This window comes from Arachis ipaensis, chromosome B2 (genome assembly GCF_059453495.1).
Source record: "Arachis ipaensis isolate K30076 ecotype BB chromosome B2, ASM5945349v1, whole genome shotgun sequence".
Taxonomy (NCBI): Eukaryota; Viridiplantae; Streptophyta; class Magnoliopsida; order Fabales; family Fabaceae; genus Arachis; species Arachis ipaensis.
In genome coordinates this window covers 110,117,542-110,140,136 of record NC_142437.1, presented here as the reverse complement: position 1 = coordinate 110,140,136, position 22,595 = coordinate 110,117,542, and the positions used below count along the sequence as shown (strand labels likewise).

General features: G+C 31.8%; 1 protein-coding gene across 2 annotated transcripts; it reads left to right on the top strand.

The window, feature by feature from the left end:
- The first annotated feature begins 5,836 nt into the window (after nucleotides 1–5,836).
- On the top strand, nucleotides 5,837–15,637 carry FAC1 (AMP deaminase, putative / myoadenylate deaminase). Of its 2 annotated transcripts, none has more exons than XM_016328480.3 (20): nucleotides 5,837–6,635; nucleotides 7,536–7,711; nucleotides 7,979–8,186; nucleotides 8,348–8,526; nucleotides 8,632–8,683; nucleotides 8,789–8,916; nucleotides 9,021–9,200; nucleotides 10,072–10,139; nucleotides 10,244–10,386; nucleotides 11,063–11,124; nucleotides 11,830–11,943; nucleotides 12,237–12,377; nucleotides 12,784–12,936; nucleotides 13,225–13,278; nucleotides 13,365–13,475; nucleotides 13,560–13,733; nucleotides 13,859–13,939; nucleotides 14,409–14,507; nucleotides 14,745–14,855; nucleotides 15,111–15,637. In XM_016328480.3, the coding sequence occupies exons 1-19, from the start codon at nucleotides 6,272–6,274 to the stop codon at nucleotides 14,811–14,813; spliced, it is 2,556 nt and encodes an 851-aa protein (XP_016183966.1). In that variant the 5' UTR covers nucleotides 5,837–6,271; the 3' UTR covers nucleotides 14,814–14,855; nucleotides 15,111–15,637. The 2 variants fall into 2 exon arrangements, with proteins under 2 accessions (XP_016183966.1, XP_088359897.1); XM_088503771.1 differs by having other exon boundaries at nucleotides 5,953–6,635; nucleotides 15,115–15,637.
- The last annotated feature ends 6,958 nt before the right edge of the window (nucleotides 15,638–22,595 follow it).

The window sequence follows — 22,595 nt, the reverse complement described above, 5'->3', positions numbered from 1 at the left end:
TGATAATTTAATATTTTTTTTACATAAAAATCAATTATATTTTAAATTATCATCAAGTTATATAATAATATTATATCTTATTTGTAAACCGCGGATTGAGTCGGGTACCCTCGGGTTAAGACAGAATAGGATTAGGGTTGGATCCAAACCCTACCCTATCCTATCCATTGCCACCCCTATGTATGATGTATATTGGATAGATGTCATCATTCTGGTAACACTGCACGTAGTGTGCATGTTAGACACGTGTTATCATTCTGACGACACAAAGGTTGTGTGTTGGACACGTGTCAATATTTTGGCCAACACACAGAATGTATATTGAATACCTTTTTTACACTTTTACAATATTATAATACACTTCAAATATCAATATTCAACTAAAATATTTTTTTATTTTCTATTAAAAATAATTTCTGAATAAATCACGTGCTTTTGAATTTTAATTCTATTAAGTACAATCCTACTACCTATGCAAAAGTTAAAAAGGTCATCAACTCAAACATTGTGTATGGCAAACATGCCTCAAACTTTAGTCATTGGTAATTCAAGGAGATAATATTTAATTTGGTCCTTAAATTTGTATATAAGCCCTAATTTAGTTCTTAAAGTTTCAATTGTTTTTATTTAATTTTTAAATTTTGCGAACATGACTCATGTTAGTTTTTGAAATAATTTTCAATGTATAGATATTAATAGAATGCTGTCATGAACAGGCGGATGCCACACTAGACTATGTAAAATGATGTCATTTTGGTTTTAACACTCAAATAACCAAAAAACAACATCATAAGTGGTGTTTATTGAAACTTTACCTAATAAAACAAGTGACGCGACATCATTTTTGAGTTATTTGAATACTAAAACCAAAACTACATCATTTTATATGTTTTAGTGTGACATTTGATTGCCCATTTCAATGCTTCATTAACGTTTTTGAACTAAAAATCGTCTCAGGAACTAATGAGAGGCACGTTTATAAAATTTGGGGACTAAATAGAGATAATTAAAATTGTAAGGACTAAATTAAGACTCGCATATAAATTTAGAGACCAAATTGAATATTAACTCTAATTCAAGGAATCCACTTGCCAGCCACATCTACAATAATGGAACCAAATAGGGTAATGTTGCACAAACAAATATTTTTGATATTTAAGTCTAATTAAATTGGCACAAATTTAAAAAATTTACATGCATCATGTTTTTTTTTATCCATTTTTCTTCAATACAAAAATTTTTGTTGGTGAATACAGAAATTTATTGATATATATCACATAAATTTTTATACATAGCATATAATAAATTTATTCATATAGCGTAGAAATATTTTCACATAAAATATAAGCTATCGTTGCGAATGTATTTTGTTGGTTGGGTGAATTAATATTTTAAATATGTAGTCCTTCAAAAGTTTTTGTGTTGCATGTACCAAAATTTTGTATTATGCGTATTTTATTGGTTGAGTGTCAATATTCTTAATATATGATCCTCCTTTAAAAATTTATGTGTTGTGCATCAATGTTTTGGATATATGTAGTCTTTTAAAAAATTGTGTTGTGCACTAAAATTTCTGTACTGTATATCAAATTTTCTATACTCATTAGTTTTGCTAAACATATATAGGGAGTAAATTATCATTTCTATCTACGAAAGTTTTAAAAACTGACAAATCTACCAATAAAAAAAGAAATTAAAGTTATAATCATAAAAGATGAATTCTGTACGATAAAATTATCCAAACGCCAAAAAATCACCTAAAAATCTCAAATGACCCCTTTTTCTAACCCTATTTTCCAAACATCAACACCTCCTCCCTCAAATCTCAACTCTCCTTTTATTCTTTTCATGGATTTCACTATCTCTTTTACTAACACCACCACCACCAAATTAAGTTAGCAATATCTTTGTGTTCTTCATCTACAATAACAACAATTTGCAGCTCTTTGAAAAAAAGACTTTGGTGGAGACATTATTTAAATCTAGTGGCATGACGAACCGAGGGAAAGTAGTTGACAGCAATTCGAGACTAGCAGTGGGTTGTTGGCAATGGTTGTCAGCGGTGGGATGGTGGTGGTGGTAGGTTGGCTTGTGTTGGGAGGAAGAAGAAGAAAGAAAATAAAATAAAGAGTAATCTATAAAAAAATATAATAAATAAACAATTTTTTTGTGTAGTTGAATAGATTTGTTTGACACTCCAATATTTTGTTGATTAAAATTGATTGCAACCATATTGATTTTCTGGTATAATTGAAACAGAAAATACTAAAAAAGAAAAAACAAATTTTTAAATCAAATGTTTCTTTAGCGTGGGCGTCAGTTTTGAGAGAACTATGTAATGTTAAAAATTCTATCAATTACATACATATATATATCTAGTCCAAGTCTAAAAGAGGCATGGGTTAAGTTCCACATTGTAATTGTCTAACAAAACAAAGTTTTGTCTTAAAAATATGATCATACATTCATGCTTATACAATTATATATTGCATGAAAATGATTTTTTTATTTAGAAAAAAGAATACTTTAAAAGTTTATTTTATACATTAAATTTACACCATTCATTTAATTTTCAAAAGTGATTTAGATCTCCTAAATTTATCGACGGCAACATAGAATTGATATTTTAAATACTAAAATAGACGTCATATTCGATAATTTAGAAAAAAAGTATTTTCGATTAAGGTTTTATTATTGACAATAATGTGACGATAATAGGAGAATATTTTAATGTCACCAAAATAATAGATGACTTTGGTATAAATATGATCATGTTGCCTCCTCCTATCAATTTAAGCTTTTGGGATGAGCGGTTCCATGATATGATATAAGAGCTTTATGTTCAAAAAATAGTGTTTGTTTTCAGAAACTACGATTGAAACTATGGGATTGGGACTCAGAATTGTGTCTGGTAGTCAGAACCTATAACTAAAATTTCAATATCGAGACACAAAATTCTAGTCCTTTCAATACCTCTAAAAAGTGGAGACACATGAAGCGAAAATTTTTTAGGATGAAAACTGAAACTTTAATAGTATTTTTTTTCAAGAATATCTCATTTATTCTTTCAAATTCTAAATCTACTCTTCAATCTCTATATTTATCTTAAACTAAATATAATATTGAGATATAACTTACTTCAATATATTTTACATTAAATACAATACAGAGACTTAATTTAGTCTATGTCTTCTAGTCTAAGTCTTTCTTTCAAACGCAGCCAAAAGGTCTTGAGTTCGATCTTTGGTGAATCCCAAAAATAAAAAAAATAGCATAAAGTAAATAAAAGAAGAAAAGAAGGCCTATACAAAAATCAAATAAACCCAAAAGAAATTCTTACTTGAAGAGAAATGTTAAAAATATAATTATTCATGTTATCTCTTCTTATTAACTTAAATTTTTGAAATGAGTGATTTTATGATAGATTTGACGGTCAATTTTAATATTTTATCTCTAATTAATTTTTTAAAACTTTATCGATAACAAATTGATGAAAAATATTAAAAAAAACATCGATCATCAATTTTTATGTCAAAAAATACGCTATTTCTTGTAGTGATACATGATGTCTTTTATAAGTTAACTTTTCATCAATATGGAGTTCAGCCTATCATCTATCATTTATCATTTATCATTTCTAAGACTTGATATGAATATAAACATGTGACCCGATGTGTATCTAACTATATATTGTTGAAATATTTGAGTGTAACCGTAAATTGACAACTTAAGAGGGAAAAAAAAAAGTCCATACACGAAGATGTGGTGGTGTTACACTGCCGAATCATTTGGCATGTTTTGCAACTTAGCTTGGATAATGAAAATGACACATAACACAATCCACCCCCAGCTATATGGCACTCACTTCTTTTGGATTTTCAGCTCCACTCTTGGCCTTTTCCACTTTTGTTCTTTTCAATCTTTCAGTTGAGAGAATAAAGTGTGATCTCTCACCTTTAATTTTATAAGTGGAACAAAAAATAAAGAAAAGAGAGAACAATAAAAGATGAAATTAAACACTAGATACTATCCAATTTTTTTCACTGGAGAGGATCCACTCTCCTATAGAGAGAGTCCTATCAGCTTTCATTTAAGACTAATACTTCAAATTGTGCTTGGTTAATTTTTTAATTAGATGCTTTAGTTACGTTTTAATTTTAATTTTAATTACTAAATAAATTCTTAAATTTTTAATCCATTAGGTAAATCAGTCTTTATGTCAGAATATCGTATTAGAGGATAACAAGTTTAGTTAAATTAGTTCTAATTATTATTTAAAAAATACATAAAAACATATTTTTTTAGAAAAAAATCTCATATCAATCTTTTTATGTATATAAATTTCATTAATTTTTAACAAAAAAGTGATATAAAAATTAATTTATCTAATAAAAAAATTAATTACAAATTTAGTAATTAAAATATGTTAACAACTAAAATGTCTGAAAAAAATTGATGATTGATTTGGATATATTAGTATATTACTCAGTACCTATTAATCCATTATTAATGCAAATAACATAATTATATGACGCATTGCTTTTTATTTAGTGGAGAATCCCTAAATGGCACTCTTTTAAAAAATTATTATTAAGTTATCACCAATTTTTAAATTGTTTATCCATATGATTGAGAATTTGCATTTCAAACTCTATATTGGCTAATCAATTTTGATGGTTACCGTGAATAGTTTATTAGTTTATTTAAGTAAATATTAAATATTTAATTTTATTTTGTATACATAATAATTTATTGGTCAATAATAAATTTTTAAATAAAATTTTGATAAATAACGAATTAAAATATATTGTCTGAAAAAAAAAACTTTATATTATTGGCTAATAGGTCTCCTCATCATATACATGGCATCTTGGAACATATTCTTTTACAGTTTACTTTCAAATATATGGATCTTTTAATTTTATTCTTTGAAAAAGCTTGGACATTTATAGATCAATTTAACTTGAACCTTTTTTTCCTTCCGAAAGTGGGTTAGTTAACTTATAACCTTCACGTACACAATAAGGATGTAATTTTCCAAAAGAACAAAACTACTTGTGTAATAATAGAATAAGATTTTAAGATTGAAAAAATAAGTTGATAATGACATTTGTGAATTCTCTTTTTTTTTTCTCTCCTAAAATTTGGTGAATTCATTAAAAATTTTCTTTTTTTTTTTTGTGCCCAAACTTTTCTTTCATTTAATTTGTATCATATTTATAACAATATTTAAAATAATATTTTATAATATATAAAAATATTAAACATATCATTGTGACATTGTCTAAACCTAAAAGACCAAATATATATATTTTTTGTTGTACATCGGGGTCTAAGTCTAAAAAAAAAACAAAACTAATAACTATTATTCACATGAATCAAGTTGGATTGGTCTAGTAATTAATTCACTAGTCCCCTTAAGTAAGTGTTGAAAATTCGAATCCTGCCTTGTACATGTAGCAATTTATTTGCCAACGACAAACCCTTAAATAGAACTCAGTACTACGACAAATTAATCCTTGATCTAGGTGGAAGGATACCGTGAAAAACCAAAAACTACTATTCACATGCGATCTATCCATTCTCTTAGCCTCATGCCCTCATCGCTCAAGAATCAAGATGGTGAAAGACCAAATATATATTTCCAAAAGCAGAGAAAGGTCATTAAATTTTACTAAACCGTGCAAACAAATCAGATCATTTTCTCATTCCTCCTTTTTAGTTTACCCTTCGCCCCTTCCACCACCAAAAAGCTGAGAGTGAAATTTCGGAAAAAAAATTGGAACACTCACAAGGCCACAAAATCCCAATAATTGATTGTTAATTGTTTTTTTCTATTGAAAAAAGGAACCTAGGTCCTAGAGTCAGGTAGATAGACATTGAAAAAGAGTACACGTCATCTTGCATTTGTTGTTTGCGCTATAAATAGCAGAGGCGGAGCCACATTTGCCTCCATTTTAACACAGAGGACAGAGCTCACTGAGGCACTCAACTCCAATAACCCAACCCAACCCAACTCAAACCCATAACAATCACCATAACTAACAAACAAAACACACGCACACTTTCATTAGTAGGGTTTATGCTTTTTAGTTACGCTTATCCCTCTCTCTCTTCTCGCCATAGTTATATTTAAGATTTTAAGTTAGGACCGCGGACCATTCCGTTTCCGTGAACCACCGTAACAGAAAAACCGAAAACGGTTATAGAGAGAGAAAGTACTGAAGCATACTCTCTCTCTTTCTAGAGAGAGTAGTTGTGATCGAAAGCAATGGATACTTACGCGGTGCATTTGGCCATGGCAGCACTCGTCGGTGCTTCCGTCGTGGCCGTGTCGGCGTACTATATGCACCGCAAGACGCTGTCGCAGCTGCTGGAGTTTGCCAAGACGGTGGAGAAGGAAGTGGCTCCTGGCGGCGGAGTGGAAGGAGGCGATGAGTCGCCGATGCATTTGAAGAAGAGGCGCGGTGGTGCGAGAAGGAAGGGAGGCAGAGGTTATCGGTGGAGCTCGGCGTCGCTGCCGGACGTGGCGACGGTCTCCGGCGGCGGACTGGATGGAGAGGAGAAGCGGAACGGAGCGTTTCATGTTGAGGGGATTCCGGCGGGGCTGCCGCGACTGCAGACTCTCCGCGAAGGTATGGCTACTACGATGGAACTTCTGAATGTTATTATTATGTGATGATTTTGGTGCGTTTTATTGACACTGATTGTTGATTGAGCATTGACTCAGTGAGTTGAGCCATATTGTGGTAAATTATTTGGTGTTTAATTGATAATATTGCAGTGTGTAGACCAATTCTGAAGTTTCAAAATGGCTTGCGTTTATTATGTATTATGGACAGAAAGTTCACACGATGTTAGGAAAAGAATACGAGACAGTATTCTGGAAGCTGGTATTTTTGTTTTAGGTGAATGGATGATAGTTTCGGTATAAAAGAAAAGAAAGGCGAAGAAATGAGAATATTTTCTGTTTGTAGACAGGTCTCCATAACAATCAATAACAGTTCAATTCTAGACTTAATAACTGTTCACTGAAATTTAGGAACAATTTTATTCAGCAGGTTCCAATAAATAAAACTAAGAAATCACATAACTTCAGAAGGGAAAGAAAGAGTAAGGGAAGTAAGCTGAAGTATCAGTCTTCTTGGAGCATATTCCGGTGATATCCCACCTTGGAATTCAGCTAGACAGTTTTTCAAAGATCACTGTTTCTCTAAGGAAACGCAAATTTATTTCCTACTGATAATACCTTTGCGAGTTCCTGGAATTGAGATTTACTTATAATTGTTTGTTGTGTTTTGCCCTGCAAGTTTTGTAGTTTAAACATTTAGCATCAATATATGGTGTTGAAGGTGTAGAGGTGTGGAGTGAGTAGCATTCATCTTTTGTTGCCACTATGTTGGCTTTATAGTTTATACTGTATACTGTACTTCAGATGCTCTAGACCACCTGTTACAGAAAACGGTTCTTTACTTTTTTTTTTTCCGTTTCTTTTTTGTTATTTTTTCTTTCTCCTGACCAAGATAACCTTACAGGAAAATCAGCACAGTCTGGTTCCTTTAAGAGAAGTCTTTTAAGACCAACTTCTCCCAAATCTCCTGTTGTAAGTGCTAGCGCTTTTGAAAGTGTAGACGGATCAGATGATGATGATGATAATTTGGGAGACAGTGTTAAACTTGATACAACATATCTGCATACAAATGGAAATGTTGTAAGTCTGTTATGCACTTTTTGCCATTGTGTTTAGCATTTATTTATACTCTTATGTAAAAGAAAGTTTTCTGTTTATGGGATAAGAATTCTCTGTCCTATATTACACGTTGTGATGTAGGATAATTACTACATATTTTTGCTTCTCCCTTGATTGGAATTACCTTTTTTTTTTTCCCCTGTTACTCTTTAACTAAACTTCAATTCTCAGACGATGTAATGTTCAATGTCTGCCAAAGTAAAGAGTTGGATGTTAAAATGTATGCAGGGTCCAGAAGGTAAAAACCCATACGAGTCTTTACCTGATCATGTTAATGCCAATGGAGAGCAAATGGCAATTGCACCTTCAAGTATGATCAGATCACATAGCGTTTCTGGTGATCTGCATGGTGTGCAGCCTGATCCAATAGCAGCTGACATCCTGAGGAAGGAACCAGAGCAAGAAGTTTTTGCACGACTGAAAATCACTCCGCTTGGTATGAAATATTGCTTATTATCTTGAGTGTAATAAATTACCTTTAGGGGTTTCTTATGGAATGTATATAACCTGCTTAATTCAAATGCCTTTTTTACTGAAAATATTTGTAATTGAAGAAAACCATATAGCAAATTGTAATGATTTTTTATTGCTGTTTAGAGTCCCCATCACCTGATGAAGTTGAAGCCTATGTGGTTCTTCAAGAATGCCTTGAAATGAGAAAAAGATATGTTTTTAAAGAAGATGTTGCTCCATGGGAGAGAGAAGTTATATCCGATCCCTGCACCCCAAAGCCTAACCCAGACCCATTCTTTTACACCCCTGAAGGAAAGTCTGATGTGAGTTCTTTCCATTTTTGTTATTTTCTAGATTTCCACATGTGAAACTTGATATCCTAGTTTATATCCTCTGATTAAATGTGCATTATTTCTCTTGTCCTGCAGCATCACTTTGAAATGCAAGATGGGGTTATTCATGTATATCCAGATAGAGACGGTAAGTAGCTAAGGAGAGTAACTTGCTTTTATGTAATATTTTTCTTTTAAAATGATTTTACCACTCTAGCTGGTATTCTTAAGCGTTCCTGCATACAAATTGCAGGCAAAGATGAGCTTTTTCCTGTTGCCGATGCAACTACATTTTTCACTGATCTTCATCAAATACTTCGAGTCATAGCAGCAGGGAATATCAGAACTTTATGCCATCATCGGCTTAATCTTCTAGAACAAGTAAGAGCATCTTGAACATGCTGGATATAACTAATAAAGTGCATTTAAATTGAAGATTGGAATCATGTGGTTGTTTGACATTTTTCTTTACATTTTGCATGCAGAAATTCAATCTTCATTTGATGCTAAATGCTGATAGGGAATTTCTTGCTCAGAAAAGTGCTCCACATCGAGACTTCTATAATGTTAGGAAAGTTGATACACATGTCCATCACTCAGCATGCATGAATCAAAAACATCTTTTAAGGTTCATAAAATCAAAGCTGAGGAAAGAGCCTGATGAGGTGATAGTTCAGATCTCTTTATCATCCTGTTGTAACATGATTTTCTTTAAGGCTGAATAGATAAATCATAAATCAAGCAACTTTTCTTTCGAAACAATCTAAGTTACCATGATAGTACACTCATTTCTGTTTAAATCTCTTGATAACCTCATTCAAAGCCTTCTCAAGTCTTTTTTTCCCCCTAACCACTGGTATATTTCCCATCTGATCTACTTTCATGCTGGGTGGGTGCTCTACCGATCTTTTCCCCACTTATCCAAACCATCTAAAGATAAGTTCCACCCTCTTTCAACAATAGGCACCACTTTGGCTCTCTCTTTCATGTCCTCGTTTCTTATGCTGTCAATTCAAGTATGGCTACTCATCCATATAAGCATCTTCATTTCGGTCACACTAAACTTATGTTCGTGTCCACCTTTTACCATCCAACACTCCATTTCACACAACATATTTGGTTTAATGGCAATGCGATAAAATTTACTTTTAAGTTTTAAAGGTACATTTTTTGTTGCATATGAAGCGTAAAACACACCTCTGTTTTGACTAACCTGTTTGAATCTTATGGTGTACATGATCCTTTCTTTCTCCATTGTCTTAAGTAATACAATTAAGATACTTAAATCTCTTGATATGTGATATGAAGTAAATTTTTCTATAAACATAGAAATTTGGATTGTTAATTGAACATATGAATGTGATAGATGATACTGCTGAAATACTTGTGACATTCAGGATACTTAAAATGATCAACTGAGTATCATCATTGCAGAAGTCAATACCAAATGCCTTTTATTATACCGTTTTGATTACTAATATCATGTGAGTTGTATTTTAGGAAGATTATTACTGTGAATAATCTTAACTTTTCCAGGTTGTAATATTTAGAGATGGGACATATCTGACCTTGAAAGAAGTTTTTGAGAGTCTGGACTTAACTGGGTAAGATCTTATTCTGTGCTTTCTATTATTATCATAATTTATAACTGAATCTGGTAGCATTAAGCTTCTGCAAGTTAATCTGCTTTTTGAACATATTTTTACAGATATGACCTCAATGTTGACCTTTTGGACGTTCACGCAGACAAGAGTACATTTCATCGTTTTGACAAGTTCAATCTTAAATACAATCCTTGTGGTCAAAGTAGGCTCAGGGAGATATTTCTAAAGCAGGATAATCTCATTCAAGGTAATTTCCTTTCAGAATTATACATTTGTTTTAGAGTTTAGGGTTCAGTATTATACATTTTGAAGTCCTATGTAATTCACTTATTTATTTATTTATTTATAAATAGTCACAGTGGCAGAAAACCTGTTGGCTTTTTGGAGTCTCTTTACTTGTTACATTCTACTTCAAATAAGGATTTTATCTAACATGCTAAAATTCAATAAAGTCCATCTGAGGACAGTTGCTGTGTGGAAAAAGAAAAAAAAAAAAAAAACCCTCCTGTGCTGCGAAACATTGAAACTTGTTAGTAGCTGTCTAATTTCACCAAGCCATATCCATACAAACTTGGATAAAAAAAGTTGGTTGGGTGCTATTTGAATGATTTTCTAGAATATATTCTCAAGCCTACTTGATCTATATCAATTAGCTTTATTTTTGGTTGTTGAACTCATTAGGTTGGTTTTATAAGAGCTATATCTACTTGCAGTTTTAGATTGTTGTCAAAAGCAACTGCTATCTATGGATTAAGAATTAGTTCAAGAAGCAAATAAGAACGTCTTGCAAAGTAATAACATGGGGATATTGACAAAGTGTTTCGGCATTCATGTTGGAGTTCATTATTATGATCTTTGTTGATTGATTCGGTTTTTATCATCATTACTTACTAGCGCTCAAACTATTGTCTTGCATTAAATAGGTCGTTTCCTTGGTGAGTTGACAAAGCAAGTGTTTTCTGATCTCGCTGCTAGTAAATATCAGGTGCTTTCCCATATCCTGTCATGTTACAACATAAAATTCTAAAATTCAAGTAGAACACTTCATTTTTATTTATTTATTTATTTAATTTTGAATTAATTTAATTTAAACCGTTTTAGGTGTTAGTTTCCTATGTGCTTTTCCTCGGGCATTAAAATTAACATGGACAAGTTTCTTACTATGCTATTTTGTATATAGTTTTCGTAAACTTGGCTTTGCTATAAGCATGTATGTTTGTTTTTTTCAATTCTGATTCAAGTTCCACGAAAAGGCAGGCTACTAACTAGCATAGTTGTACCACCCACCCCCCTGCTTTTTCCCCATGTGTGTCTAATATTTTTTAAATACAACTTTGATTATTTTATATTAAGGAAAGGTCTACTTAAATTTATTTTTTCTATTAGTATTGGCCAATCTGTTTAAATTAAGTCTTAGCCTTTTTATTCATAACATTTTTCTTTTCAAATTTAAATTTCAGATTCTTAATTTTTGTGAACTATCAGCAACTGGATGAAGCATCCTTTCTTATTTTTATTTATTTAAAAAATAGAATTTTGCATTTTTTGGTTTTATGATTTCCCATTTTCCCATGTAGTGGTATGAGTTTTTGTTGTTGATATTTATTTCCATTTCTTTATCAGTACTTTGTTGGGATTCCCTCCTAGATGCTTGTTAACTTGCGTCTTTCCTTACCTAATTTATTTGCAGATGGCTGAATATAGAATATCAATATATGGTAGGAAGCAAAGTGAATGGGACCAATTAGCTAGTTGGATAGTGAATAATGATTTGTACAGCGAGAATGTTGTTTGGTTAATTCAGGTATTTTCTAGCTTTTATTTGCTTAAATCACATATCAGTTTTATTATCACAATTTATGGTGAGGTTTTATTTTTAGCTTCACTTAGTTTTCATGCCTTAATTCATACCATCTGATTTGCTCATTTTCAATATCATAGCTTTCAGCTCCATATCATTTTTTTTCCATGTTTTTTATTTTACTGTTTTCTAATTTAGATTATGAGTTTGAGTAAAACATTTTCTGGCTTAATTTGCACTGATTGTAATGTTGTCATTTGTCTATCGATATATTTCTTATAAAATCTGTCTTGCAGCTTCCAAGGTTGTACAATGTGTACAAAGAAATGGGAATTGTTACCTCATTCCAGAACATGCTTGACAATATCTTTATTCCTCTCTTTGAGGTTACTGTTGATCCTGATTCCCATCCTCAGCTTCATGTTTTCTTAAAACAGGTTTGTTTCTCATCTACACTTTGAATTCATTTTTGGAGTAAACATCTATTGCTCCTCCAAGGGAACAAGTGTTCATTAAATAGTCCATCACGTCACTTTAAGCATTAAATTGGTTGCTTTGGTGACCAATTTGAAGTGCTCGTCATTGGACCAAGTTTATGATACTTATGTTTTCAGAAGACCAAAATCGGTGTTAGTTCTGCCTTTCATACAATGGCTGTTCATTCCCTTAAGATTATAACTTATTGCCTGCTGATTTAGGTCTGTATTTTGTTACCTGTTCGCTAATTAAATATCAAAGGGAATGTGGATGTTTAGAACTATGCATTGTGCAAGTTGACCTCAGTCATATTTGCTCTTGCACTATATATTAATCATTTGGTTATTTATTTATTTACATTTACAGGTGGTTGGGTTGGATTTGGTGGATGATGAAAGCAAACCCGAAAGACGGCCAACAAAACACATGCCCACACCTGCTCAATGGACTAACGTATTCAACCCAGCATTTTCATACTATGCGTATTACTGTTATGCTAATCTTTACACCTTAAACAAGGTATATGGTTTTTATCCACAACTGTAGGTTTTAGTATCAATTTTTGGTGCTTAGGTAGTCACTCTTATTATTAGAGCATAAATCCATTTTTATAACGAGCATTCTTTTTTGTTAATACCTTACAATAATGCATGCAATTCAGCTTGAATTGCATAATTGTCAAATCATACTGTATTAATGCTTGCAGTCATTCAGATCTGACATTTACTTTGGACAGTCTATACATCACTTGTTTCTTTTCAATTTTGTTTTGATGCACCAACATTAAACCTTATGAATATTTCTCAGCTTCGGGAATCAAAAGGAATGACAACAATCAAATTCCGTCCACATTCTGGAGAGGTATATACTGGATACCCAGAGTATATTTCTTTCTTTATTTGTTCATTTTTATATGGAAACCTGATGCATCATCATATTATCATTAGGCTGGGGATATTGATCATCTTGCTGCAACCTTTCTTACGGCCCATAACATTGCACATGGAATCAATTTGAGAAAATCTCCTGTACTTCAATATTTGTATTATTTAGCCCAGGTATTGTCCTTTTTCAACTGGTTACTTAGTTGTGAACTTGAGATATTTGTAGTGACTAATTTTCATTGGATTTTTTTTTATCAGATTGGATTGGCAATGTCTCCCCTGAGCAATAACTCCCTATTCTTAGATTACCACAGGAACCCTTTTCCAATGTTCTTCTTACGAGGTTTGAATGTTTCACTTTCTACTGATGATCCACTCCAAATTCATTTAACAAAGGAACCATTGGTTGAAGAGTACAGTATAGCTGCTTCCGTGAGATCTCTCTCTCTCTCTCTCTCTCTCTCTCTCTCTCTCTATATATATATATATATATATATATATATATATATGGTATAGGAAGACAGTGCTCACAGTCAGGACACTTCCTTCCTTTACAGGTTTGGAAGTTGAGCTCATGTGATTTATGTGAAATTGCCCGCAATTCAGTTTATCAGTCAGGCTTCTCACATGCCTTAAAGGTACATCTTTTATCCTGTCTCTCCTGGATAAGAATCCTGTACCCTCAACCTCAAGTCATAACTTAGTTTTGTCTTGTCCAAACGTGTACTCAATGTATCCCGCAATGTCCTTTTAATGGATGAGGTTGACTGAAAATTCAATCAATATTTAACACGATCATCTTGGCGTATATGGTTTTAAATTTTTAGTTACTGAACTCTCAATCTCTGATACAGTTCAGTTATATACACTGAAAAAGAAAACCCCTCAAAACTTATCTATATTTTCGTATACAGTAAAAAGTGAATAAATAAATAGTAACGGTATCAAAACTGGTTATTACATTAAGCATAAATATGCTTCCTTTTATTTTGTTGAAATAATATGTAGTGGCATGATATATGATGATACTAGATGTTTATTTAAAAACTATAGTTAGTTTTTCTTCTAACTGATACTTTGTTTCCAACTAATCCTTTTTTTGTTCAGTCACACTGGATTGGTAAGGAATATTACAAGAGGGGGCCAAACGGAAACGACATTCACAAAACTAATGTTCCTCACATCCGGTTGGAATTCCGCGACACGGTATGAGTTTAATGGTTAACACATTTAACTTGTGTCTCTTGTTATGAGTTGAATTTAATAATTTAACTTGTCTCTTTTTTCCATGTATGGTTGAAATGGTTTATAAACAAATTGAGATTTTTGCTTGCCAAATTTACAGGCATATTGTATTTCATTGGTTGATAAATGTGTACTAAAATAATTTCATCATGTGATCTGTTAGACAAGAATCACACAGTATGATTGCTGTCCTTGCAGATATGGAGAGAGGAGATGCAACAGGTTTATTTGGGAAAAGCCATTATTCCCGTAGAAATTGACAAATAATATGCCAGAGGCATGTATTGATGCATACTTGAACAAGTGGAGGTTGTGAATTTGGATTTGGTTTATTTTAAAATGCACAATTGTTATAATGAGAAACTGAGGGGTTAAGTATCCTTAGATCAATAATTTGTTTTTTATGTGGGCTTATTAAATGATTCAAAGGATAGTTAATCCCCTCATTTTCTCATTGTACTAACTTGTACTAACTTTTACTTTAGAGGAGTCAATTCCAATGGTTTTAGCATTATAATGTAGCAATAACCGAGTGTCCAATATTTATTGAATTTCTTCAAATAGGTAGAGATTGAATTCTGCAAATTCGTCCAGCGATCAAAGATACCACTCAGGCTGAAGATATTAGTAGCTGAAGCAGATAATAATTTGTAATTTACAAGACCACCGAGCTTGAGTATGGATCAAGGACTACGCTGCTACATGTCAACATGGCTTGGGGAACGTGTTCTCTTGTATTCACATGGGCTACAAGCCTACAAGTAAAACGGGTAGTGTTAGCAATAACTGCAAGCTTTGGGCAAATGATGATGCCTGTTGCTGCTGTAAATATATAACATTACGACCTTCAGAGGGAAGAGAGATTCTCTCTCAAAATTTTGACTCTCTTTTTGTCCATATAGTATCCCCTCCCTTGGTTGATAGAAACAGGGAGCCTGTCACTTTTGGCATACATATTTGATAATGCCATGCAATATTTCAATGCCCGAGCTAGATAGAGGGTGAGAGTTGAGGTTTATACTATTTATACCATAAATAAAATGAACTTCATTGAAATCCCAATATTGAAGGTTGGGATGGAATTGGAAGCATATTGTGCAACCATTTCAATAACATTATTTATTTATTTATTACTGTTGACGTACATGCACATTCTACTTGAACGCGTCACAACAGCACCAAAATAAATTATAAGTTTAGGGATAAAATGTGACAATCTGATAATAAGTTTTGGAAATCGTTGGCAATCTAACAAAAGTTTAAAAGATGTGAGACAATCTGATAATAAGTTTTGGAAATCATTGGCAATTAGGAGACCTTATCTCAATTATATTGCGTAACAGAAAGAAGCAAAATAAATGGTGTGATTTGAACGTTGTTATTGCAATAATGCATAAGAAGGGTTTAGAAGTTTTAAGTGGTGGCTTGGTTTGTTCTCTGCCAAGGCCACAATTCATCAATTCTACAACAAAGGAGGACAATTCTTTTCTTCATATTGGTCCATTATTGCTTTTAGTTTCCTTTTCCTCTAAAGTTTACCAACTCAAAATTTTAAGTTCTTTGTTAGTTGCTCATATCACGTTATAACAAAATCAGTTCAGATTAGAGAAAATTAAGATGAAATGTAATCCGTATAAAGAATGCTAAATGCTAATAGAACAAAGTCACTAACAAACATAAACCAACTGAGGTTACCCGATACCAACTAGCAAACCATGAACCCAAATTCAGAATGGCCATGACGGAGCTACAATATGTGATTATGAGTAGCCTTTGAATATAAGTACCCAAGTATCCTAGATATTTGCAAGACAAAACAAGCAACATGGAGCTGGAGGGATCATTAACTTGCCCAAGCAAAGCGAGAATCCCACGGTGGTTCTATATTTTTTGTTTGTTGCTCACGGTATCTCCCATTCCAACAGGACAAGGACTAATTCGTCGCGGATCTAAGCTCCATTTAAGGGTTTGCCGCTGGCCAACAGGTTGTTCAGTTGTTGCATGCACAAGGCAAAATTCAAAACTTCAACGGACAAGTGAGCTGACCACTCGGCCAATCCAAGTTGGTTCACGGTGGTTCTATTTTGTTTGGAAAGTTTTTGCATCAACCTGAGATAAAAATAACAACATAAATTACATTTTATTCGGTCCCGTTACACATTCAAGTTTTTTTTCTGGTAATCAAGTTTAATTAAGCTGGTCCAATCCCAACAAAAACCAGTTTCATTAGTAAGAGTGTGTCTACATGCTCCAATTCTCCACTAACGTGAACATTCGTAAGTCGTAACCCGCGTTCCTTGTTCTTTTTCTTTGAATTTTTACTTCTTCTCCACTGCTTTTTCCTCATCATCGTTCTTTTATTGCTTCTACTGTTGTCTGCGTTTTTTTTCCTTCATCTTTTTGATGATTTTGCATCATTATGTATTTTTTTTCTTCTTTCTTTAATTTTTTTTTTTACTCTTATTAAAAGAGTAAAACAAGAAGAATTAGGAGAAGGTGAAACAAGTAAGAGAAAATGAAAAAAAAGAAGAAGAAGACGATGATGATGACAAAAAAGAAGAGAAAGAATTTTGAGTTATAAATTATGCAGAATTTATTAGCATCAAAACTTTTTAACGGTGAGATAAGAAGTTTTAATTTTGACTTCAAAATTATGGGAATGTGAAAGAAGAATTTATTTGAAAAATAATACCGAAATTGTTTAACTATGACATAGAAATTTCTTATTTTGATATCGAAATATTTTAATAATGACATAGAAATTTTTTAACAGTGCCCTTTCTAACTAAATAATGTACTTTTTTCATTATTGAATTAGTTGGGAGGTATTGAATTCATATATAAGTGATTTAACCAATTTTATCTCATTTTTATAACAAATTAATATATTTTTTTATTCTAAAATATATTTAAATGTATTTTGTTGATTGAGTACTGGGACTGACAAAAAAGAGGCAAGTGGAAACCTTGACCTCTCTAGCTTTAAAAAAAAACTAATAGTAGTAAGTTATTAAGTATGATTTAGTTTTTTTTAAAAATATATTTATTATTCAGCCTAGTATAAATAAAAGTCCAGTACAATCCAAATATTATTAATTTTTAATATCTAAAAAGTAGGTAATAACAATAAAAAAATTGAGAAAAGATATTGTTATCATTTTTTTTTAATTGAATAAAACCTTTCAAATTTTATAAAGTAAATTCTTTTTCTTCTTCTTCCTGTCCTTTTTGATTCGTTTGGTATTAATTTTCTCTGTTTCAATTGTTACAAGTGAGAGATCTTTTTCAATTATGAATATTATGAAAAATAGACTCAAAAATAAAATGAAAGATGAATTTATTGCTAATTGTCTTTTGATTTACATTGAGAAAAAGATTGCTAAAAGATTTGACATAAATTCTATTATCGATGAATTTTATGATATCAAGAATTAACGTGTACCATTTCATTAGTAAAAAGTCCATATATTTTTTTTTTATTTTAAAATATATTATCTATCAGTATATTTTTGTAATACATCTTACATTATATAATATTTCTGAATGTTTTAAACTAAAGTTTTGAATTTATGATTTTTTAAATATTTCTTGTGTCATTTACTAAAAATTTATGTGTCAATTCTAAACTAAATGATGTGTTTTGTTATTACTGAATTGATTGTATGGTATTAAACTGTACAAAAAGAGGAGAAGGAGGTGGATGAGTTTTGAGTTATTCAGAATTTATGAGAAAATAACACTTAGATTTTTTTAACGTGAGCATAAATTTTTTAATTTTAACACCAAAATTTTGTAACTATAACACAGGTTCTTGTGAAGAGGGTGAAACAAATTATTAAAATTTTTTAATTGTAAAAGAGGAGGAGGAGGAGTTTTTAATTGTACAGAATTTATCAAAAAAATAATACTGAAATTTTTTAATTAACATAAAAAATTTTTTTACTTTAACACCAAAATTTTTAAACTGTACCATAGAAATATGATAAATTTTTGTATTGTTAAACTAGTGGTGTGATATTTAACTAAAAAGAAAAAGAAGATGTAGATGATGATGACGATGACAATAATAATGACGTGATGATAATGAAGGAGCAGGAAAAAAAAAAGAATAAATTAAAATGAAAAAGAAAAAGTAGGAGGAAGAGGTAGTGATAGTAACGACCATAACAAAAACAAAGATGAGAAAAAAAAAAAAAAGAGAATAAGAAAAAGCAGGAGTGGTAGCCATTATCAGCTGCTAGTTTTGAACGGCTCAGGAACAAAGAAAGATGAGAAAAAAAAAAAAGAGAATAAGAAAAAGCAGGAGTGGTAGCCATTATCAGCTGCTAGTTTTGAACGGCTCAGGAACAAGCTCAGAGTTGTGCCAAAGCACACCTTGAGCTTGAGGGGGGTATTGAGGATCACTCTTTCCAAGCAGTTAAAACCGAATCTGCAAGATAGTTAGGGTTTACTGTTTTGAATATTATGTTAAACCTGTTTGGTATAAAGAGTAGCTTTACCTCCTATTTTGGGGGTTAGTAGAGATTTGTCTCAAAATATTGAGTGCACTCAAAAATAATAGTTAGTTAGTTTTCTCTGGTTAAGAAGAGTTCTTCCCCTCTGTTCACATTGCAATTTTCCGTTCTTTGTTCTTTGTTCTTCTTTCTCACTTCTCTCAAGCAATCTGTTTTGAGTTTCTATATAGTATCAAGAACCAATTCTCTTGTTCACCTTCATCATGGAGATTACACTCTTCGATTCTACCACATTGAAAACTTTCTCATCAAACTTTGATAAGCTCAATCAAGACAACTATAGCACATGGAGCCACACGACAATGCTGACGATTTAGAGTTTGTCAATGGAAGATCACCTATACAGCTCCAATATTCAACCACAATTTCTTACAGATGAAGCAACCAAAATTATTTTTGAATCTGAGAAGTACAAGACCTGGAAAGTTCAAGACTTGACTCTTACTAGTTGGCTGGTTGAATCAATGACAAGCAGCTTCAAAAACAAGGTATGCCTATAGCTCATTATGATCATCTTCCGAATACAATAGAGGTGGAGGATTTAGAAGAGGTCGTGGAGGCAGAAGTAATCGTGGTGAAGGAAGATTTAGCTATTCAAATAATTATCCTAAATGTCAATTGTGTGGAAGGCAATGATGTGTTGCGTGGAATTGCTTCCATCGATTAGAACCTGCCTTAAATCCAAATTCAATGAACAATTCCACACCAATGCAGATCCCTTACAGCAACACAACCCCCCTCCACCATCCTCAAATTTTCACCAACCAAGAGCATATACATTTCTCATCCTTCCTCAGTCAATGAAGTTTCTTGGCTCCCAGACTCAGGTGCGAGTCATCATGTCACCATAGATCTAGGAAATCTTCTTACATCTTCAAGAAACTGATAAACTATTTGTAGGTAATGGGTCAGGTATTCCAATTACACATTCTGACTCCTCAATTCTTTATGATCCTACTTCAAATGTAGCTTTTAGATTAAAGAATTTACTGCTTGTTCCACAAATCACTCAAAATCTATTGAGTGTATTTAAATTTGCTGCTGATAACCATGTTTTCTTTGAATTCTAGTCTAATTAGGATTCCAGGAATCTTCTCCTACAAGGTGTGTATAGATATAGAACTTACTCTTTTGATGCCCTTAGAGTCCCTAACAATCTGTCTAATAATTCAGTATGTGCCTTAGATAATAAATCTGTGATCAACAATTTTAATTCTTAGAATGCTGTTACTCACAACACTATACATGTACCTAATTAGTCTTTAGATTCTATTGCTTATTCTACTTCTAAATGTAATCAAGATCAAACAGTTGAACTATGGCATAAAAGGTTAGACCATAGTTCTCTTAAAACTGTAATAGATGTTCTAAATAAATACTTTTCAAATTCTGTTTCTCATTCTGTTGCTACTCATGTATGTGAAATGTGCCCTCTAGCCAAAATGCATAGATTGCATTCCTCTTCAAATGATACTGTGTATGTAACACCTTTAGAGCTTGTTTTTGTAGATATTTGGGGTTCAACCCCTGTGACATCAAGAAGTGGGTTTAAATATTATATTTCATTTGTTGATGCACATTCTAAATATACATGCATATTTTTTCTTACTAATAAATCTCAGTCACTTGTTGCTTTTCAAAATTATGAACAATTTATTGAACACCAAACTAGACAGAAAATAAAGGCATCGGAATCTGATTTAGGAATGGAATTCATGTCACATGCATTTACTAACTTTCTTGCTACTGAAAGTATACAACATAAAAAATTATGCCCTTATACTCATCATCAACAAAGAAGTGTTGAGAGGAGGCATAAGCATATAACAAAAATGGGCCTCTCTCTTTTAAGTGCAGTCTATATTATTAATAGACTTCCTATAACAATCTTAGACAACCAAAGTCCATTTAAGGTTCTTTTCAAACATCAACATGATTATAAGTTTTTTAAAATCTTTGTATGTGTGTTTTCCTTATTTAAGGCCTTGTAGCAAGACAAAATTCAACTACAAATTTGAACCATGCTTATTTCTAGGATATGACTCAAATTATAAAGGGTATAAGTGTATGGCACAAAATGAAAAAAATTATATGGCCAGACATGTTATTTTTCAGGAACATACCTTTTCATATCAGAAATTGTTTGCTAACAGACTTTGTTGCAGTGAATCTATAAAGGATACTCCTAGCACTGGCTCATTTTAGATACAAGTTTCTAGACCTACAGTTGATACACCAACACCACAACTTACATGATCACCAATTCAGTAATATAAGCCTCTTACTGATGACTCTGACAATGAATCAAACAATACAAATCCCTCTTTAAATCAACCAGCAACTCATTAACAATCAAATTTGGAGATTGAAGACAACAGTCCTCAAAATCAAAATATAGAGATTGCAACACCTGACTGTCATACCTCTTCATCAACTAATGCTGCTCTTTAACACGAGACTATCCCTATAAGTTCAATTGAAATCAGATTGCCTCTATTGTCAACAATTAATGCTCATCCAATGACAATAAGATCAAAATCAGGAGTAAAATCAAAAGCTTTGGTTGTTCAACAAACTGATATTGTAAATAATGTTCCAAGAAATGTGGCTGAAGTTATGCAATGTACTCATTGGAAGTAAGCTATGGATAAGGAGTTTAGTGCTCTACAAAAGTGCAAGACTTGAGGGTACTAGTTGACAGCACCACCAGTCAATACTATTGTAATCGAAAGCAAATGGGTATCTGCAATAAAGAGGAATCCAAAAGGAGAAATTCTAAGGTATATGGAAGGTTAGTTGGACAAGGCTTTCATCAAGTGGAAGTCATAGACTATGAAAACATTTATAGTCCAATGGTAAGACCTACCTATGAGATACTCTGACTAAACCTTTATCTCTAGCATTGTTTCAGAAGTTCATATTAAATTGAGTCTTGGATATAAATCCTACCTCAGTTTGAAGGGAGTATTGAGAGAGTTTAAAATGTTGTATGTTAGCACTAACTATAGTAATTAGTTTGTTACAAGTTAAATTAGAGAGTGTTATAATTTTCGATTAGTTAGCTCTAACTAATTGTGGTTCAGCACTAATCTGACAAACTCTTCTATCAGTTTTATATTCATTTTTAGTTTGCTTAATACTCAAGAAACTTTCTCTACTTCATTGTGTATATTACTGCCTTTTTTTGTTCTTCTTTTCAATTTAATTCAATTCATCAAAGTCTCTTAGACTCTTGTATGGTAAGTAAGAAAGAGAGCGTTTGAAGAAGAAGAAAAGTGCTTTCAAACAATAAATAGTGCATAATATGAAAAACAGTTATAACAATAAATTGTAACCTTTTTTGCATTTTATTTTATTTACTGTTATGTTAGACAAGAATAATTTTTATATTTAAAATGTGAAAGTAATAAATTATTATTTTTATCCTTGAAAATGTAAAAAATAAATTTATAAATAAATTAAACTAATTTTATATCTATAAAAAAATGAATAAATTACTATTTCTATATATGAAAATTTAGAAAAATGATAAATC

What these genes read in the sequence shown, in the direction of transcription:
- FAC1 (XM_016328480.3), top strand. Translation starts at nt 6,272, where the DNA reads ATGGATACTTACGCGGTGCATTTGGCCATGGCAGCACTCGTCGGTGCT. An exon ending in GGCTTAATCTTCTAGAACAA is followed by an intron (nt 8,917 to 9,020) that starts GTAAGAGCATCT and finishes TTTTGCATGCAG; the next exon opens with AAATTCAATCTTCATTTGAT. An exon ending in GCAGGATAATCTCATTCAAG is followed by an intron (nt 10,387 to 11,062) that starts GTAATTTCCTTT and finishes TGCATTAAATAG; the next exon opens with GTCGTTTCCTTGGTGAGTTG.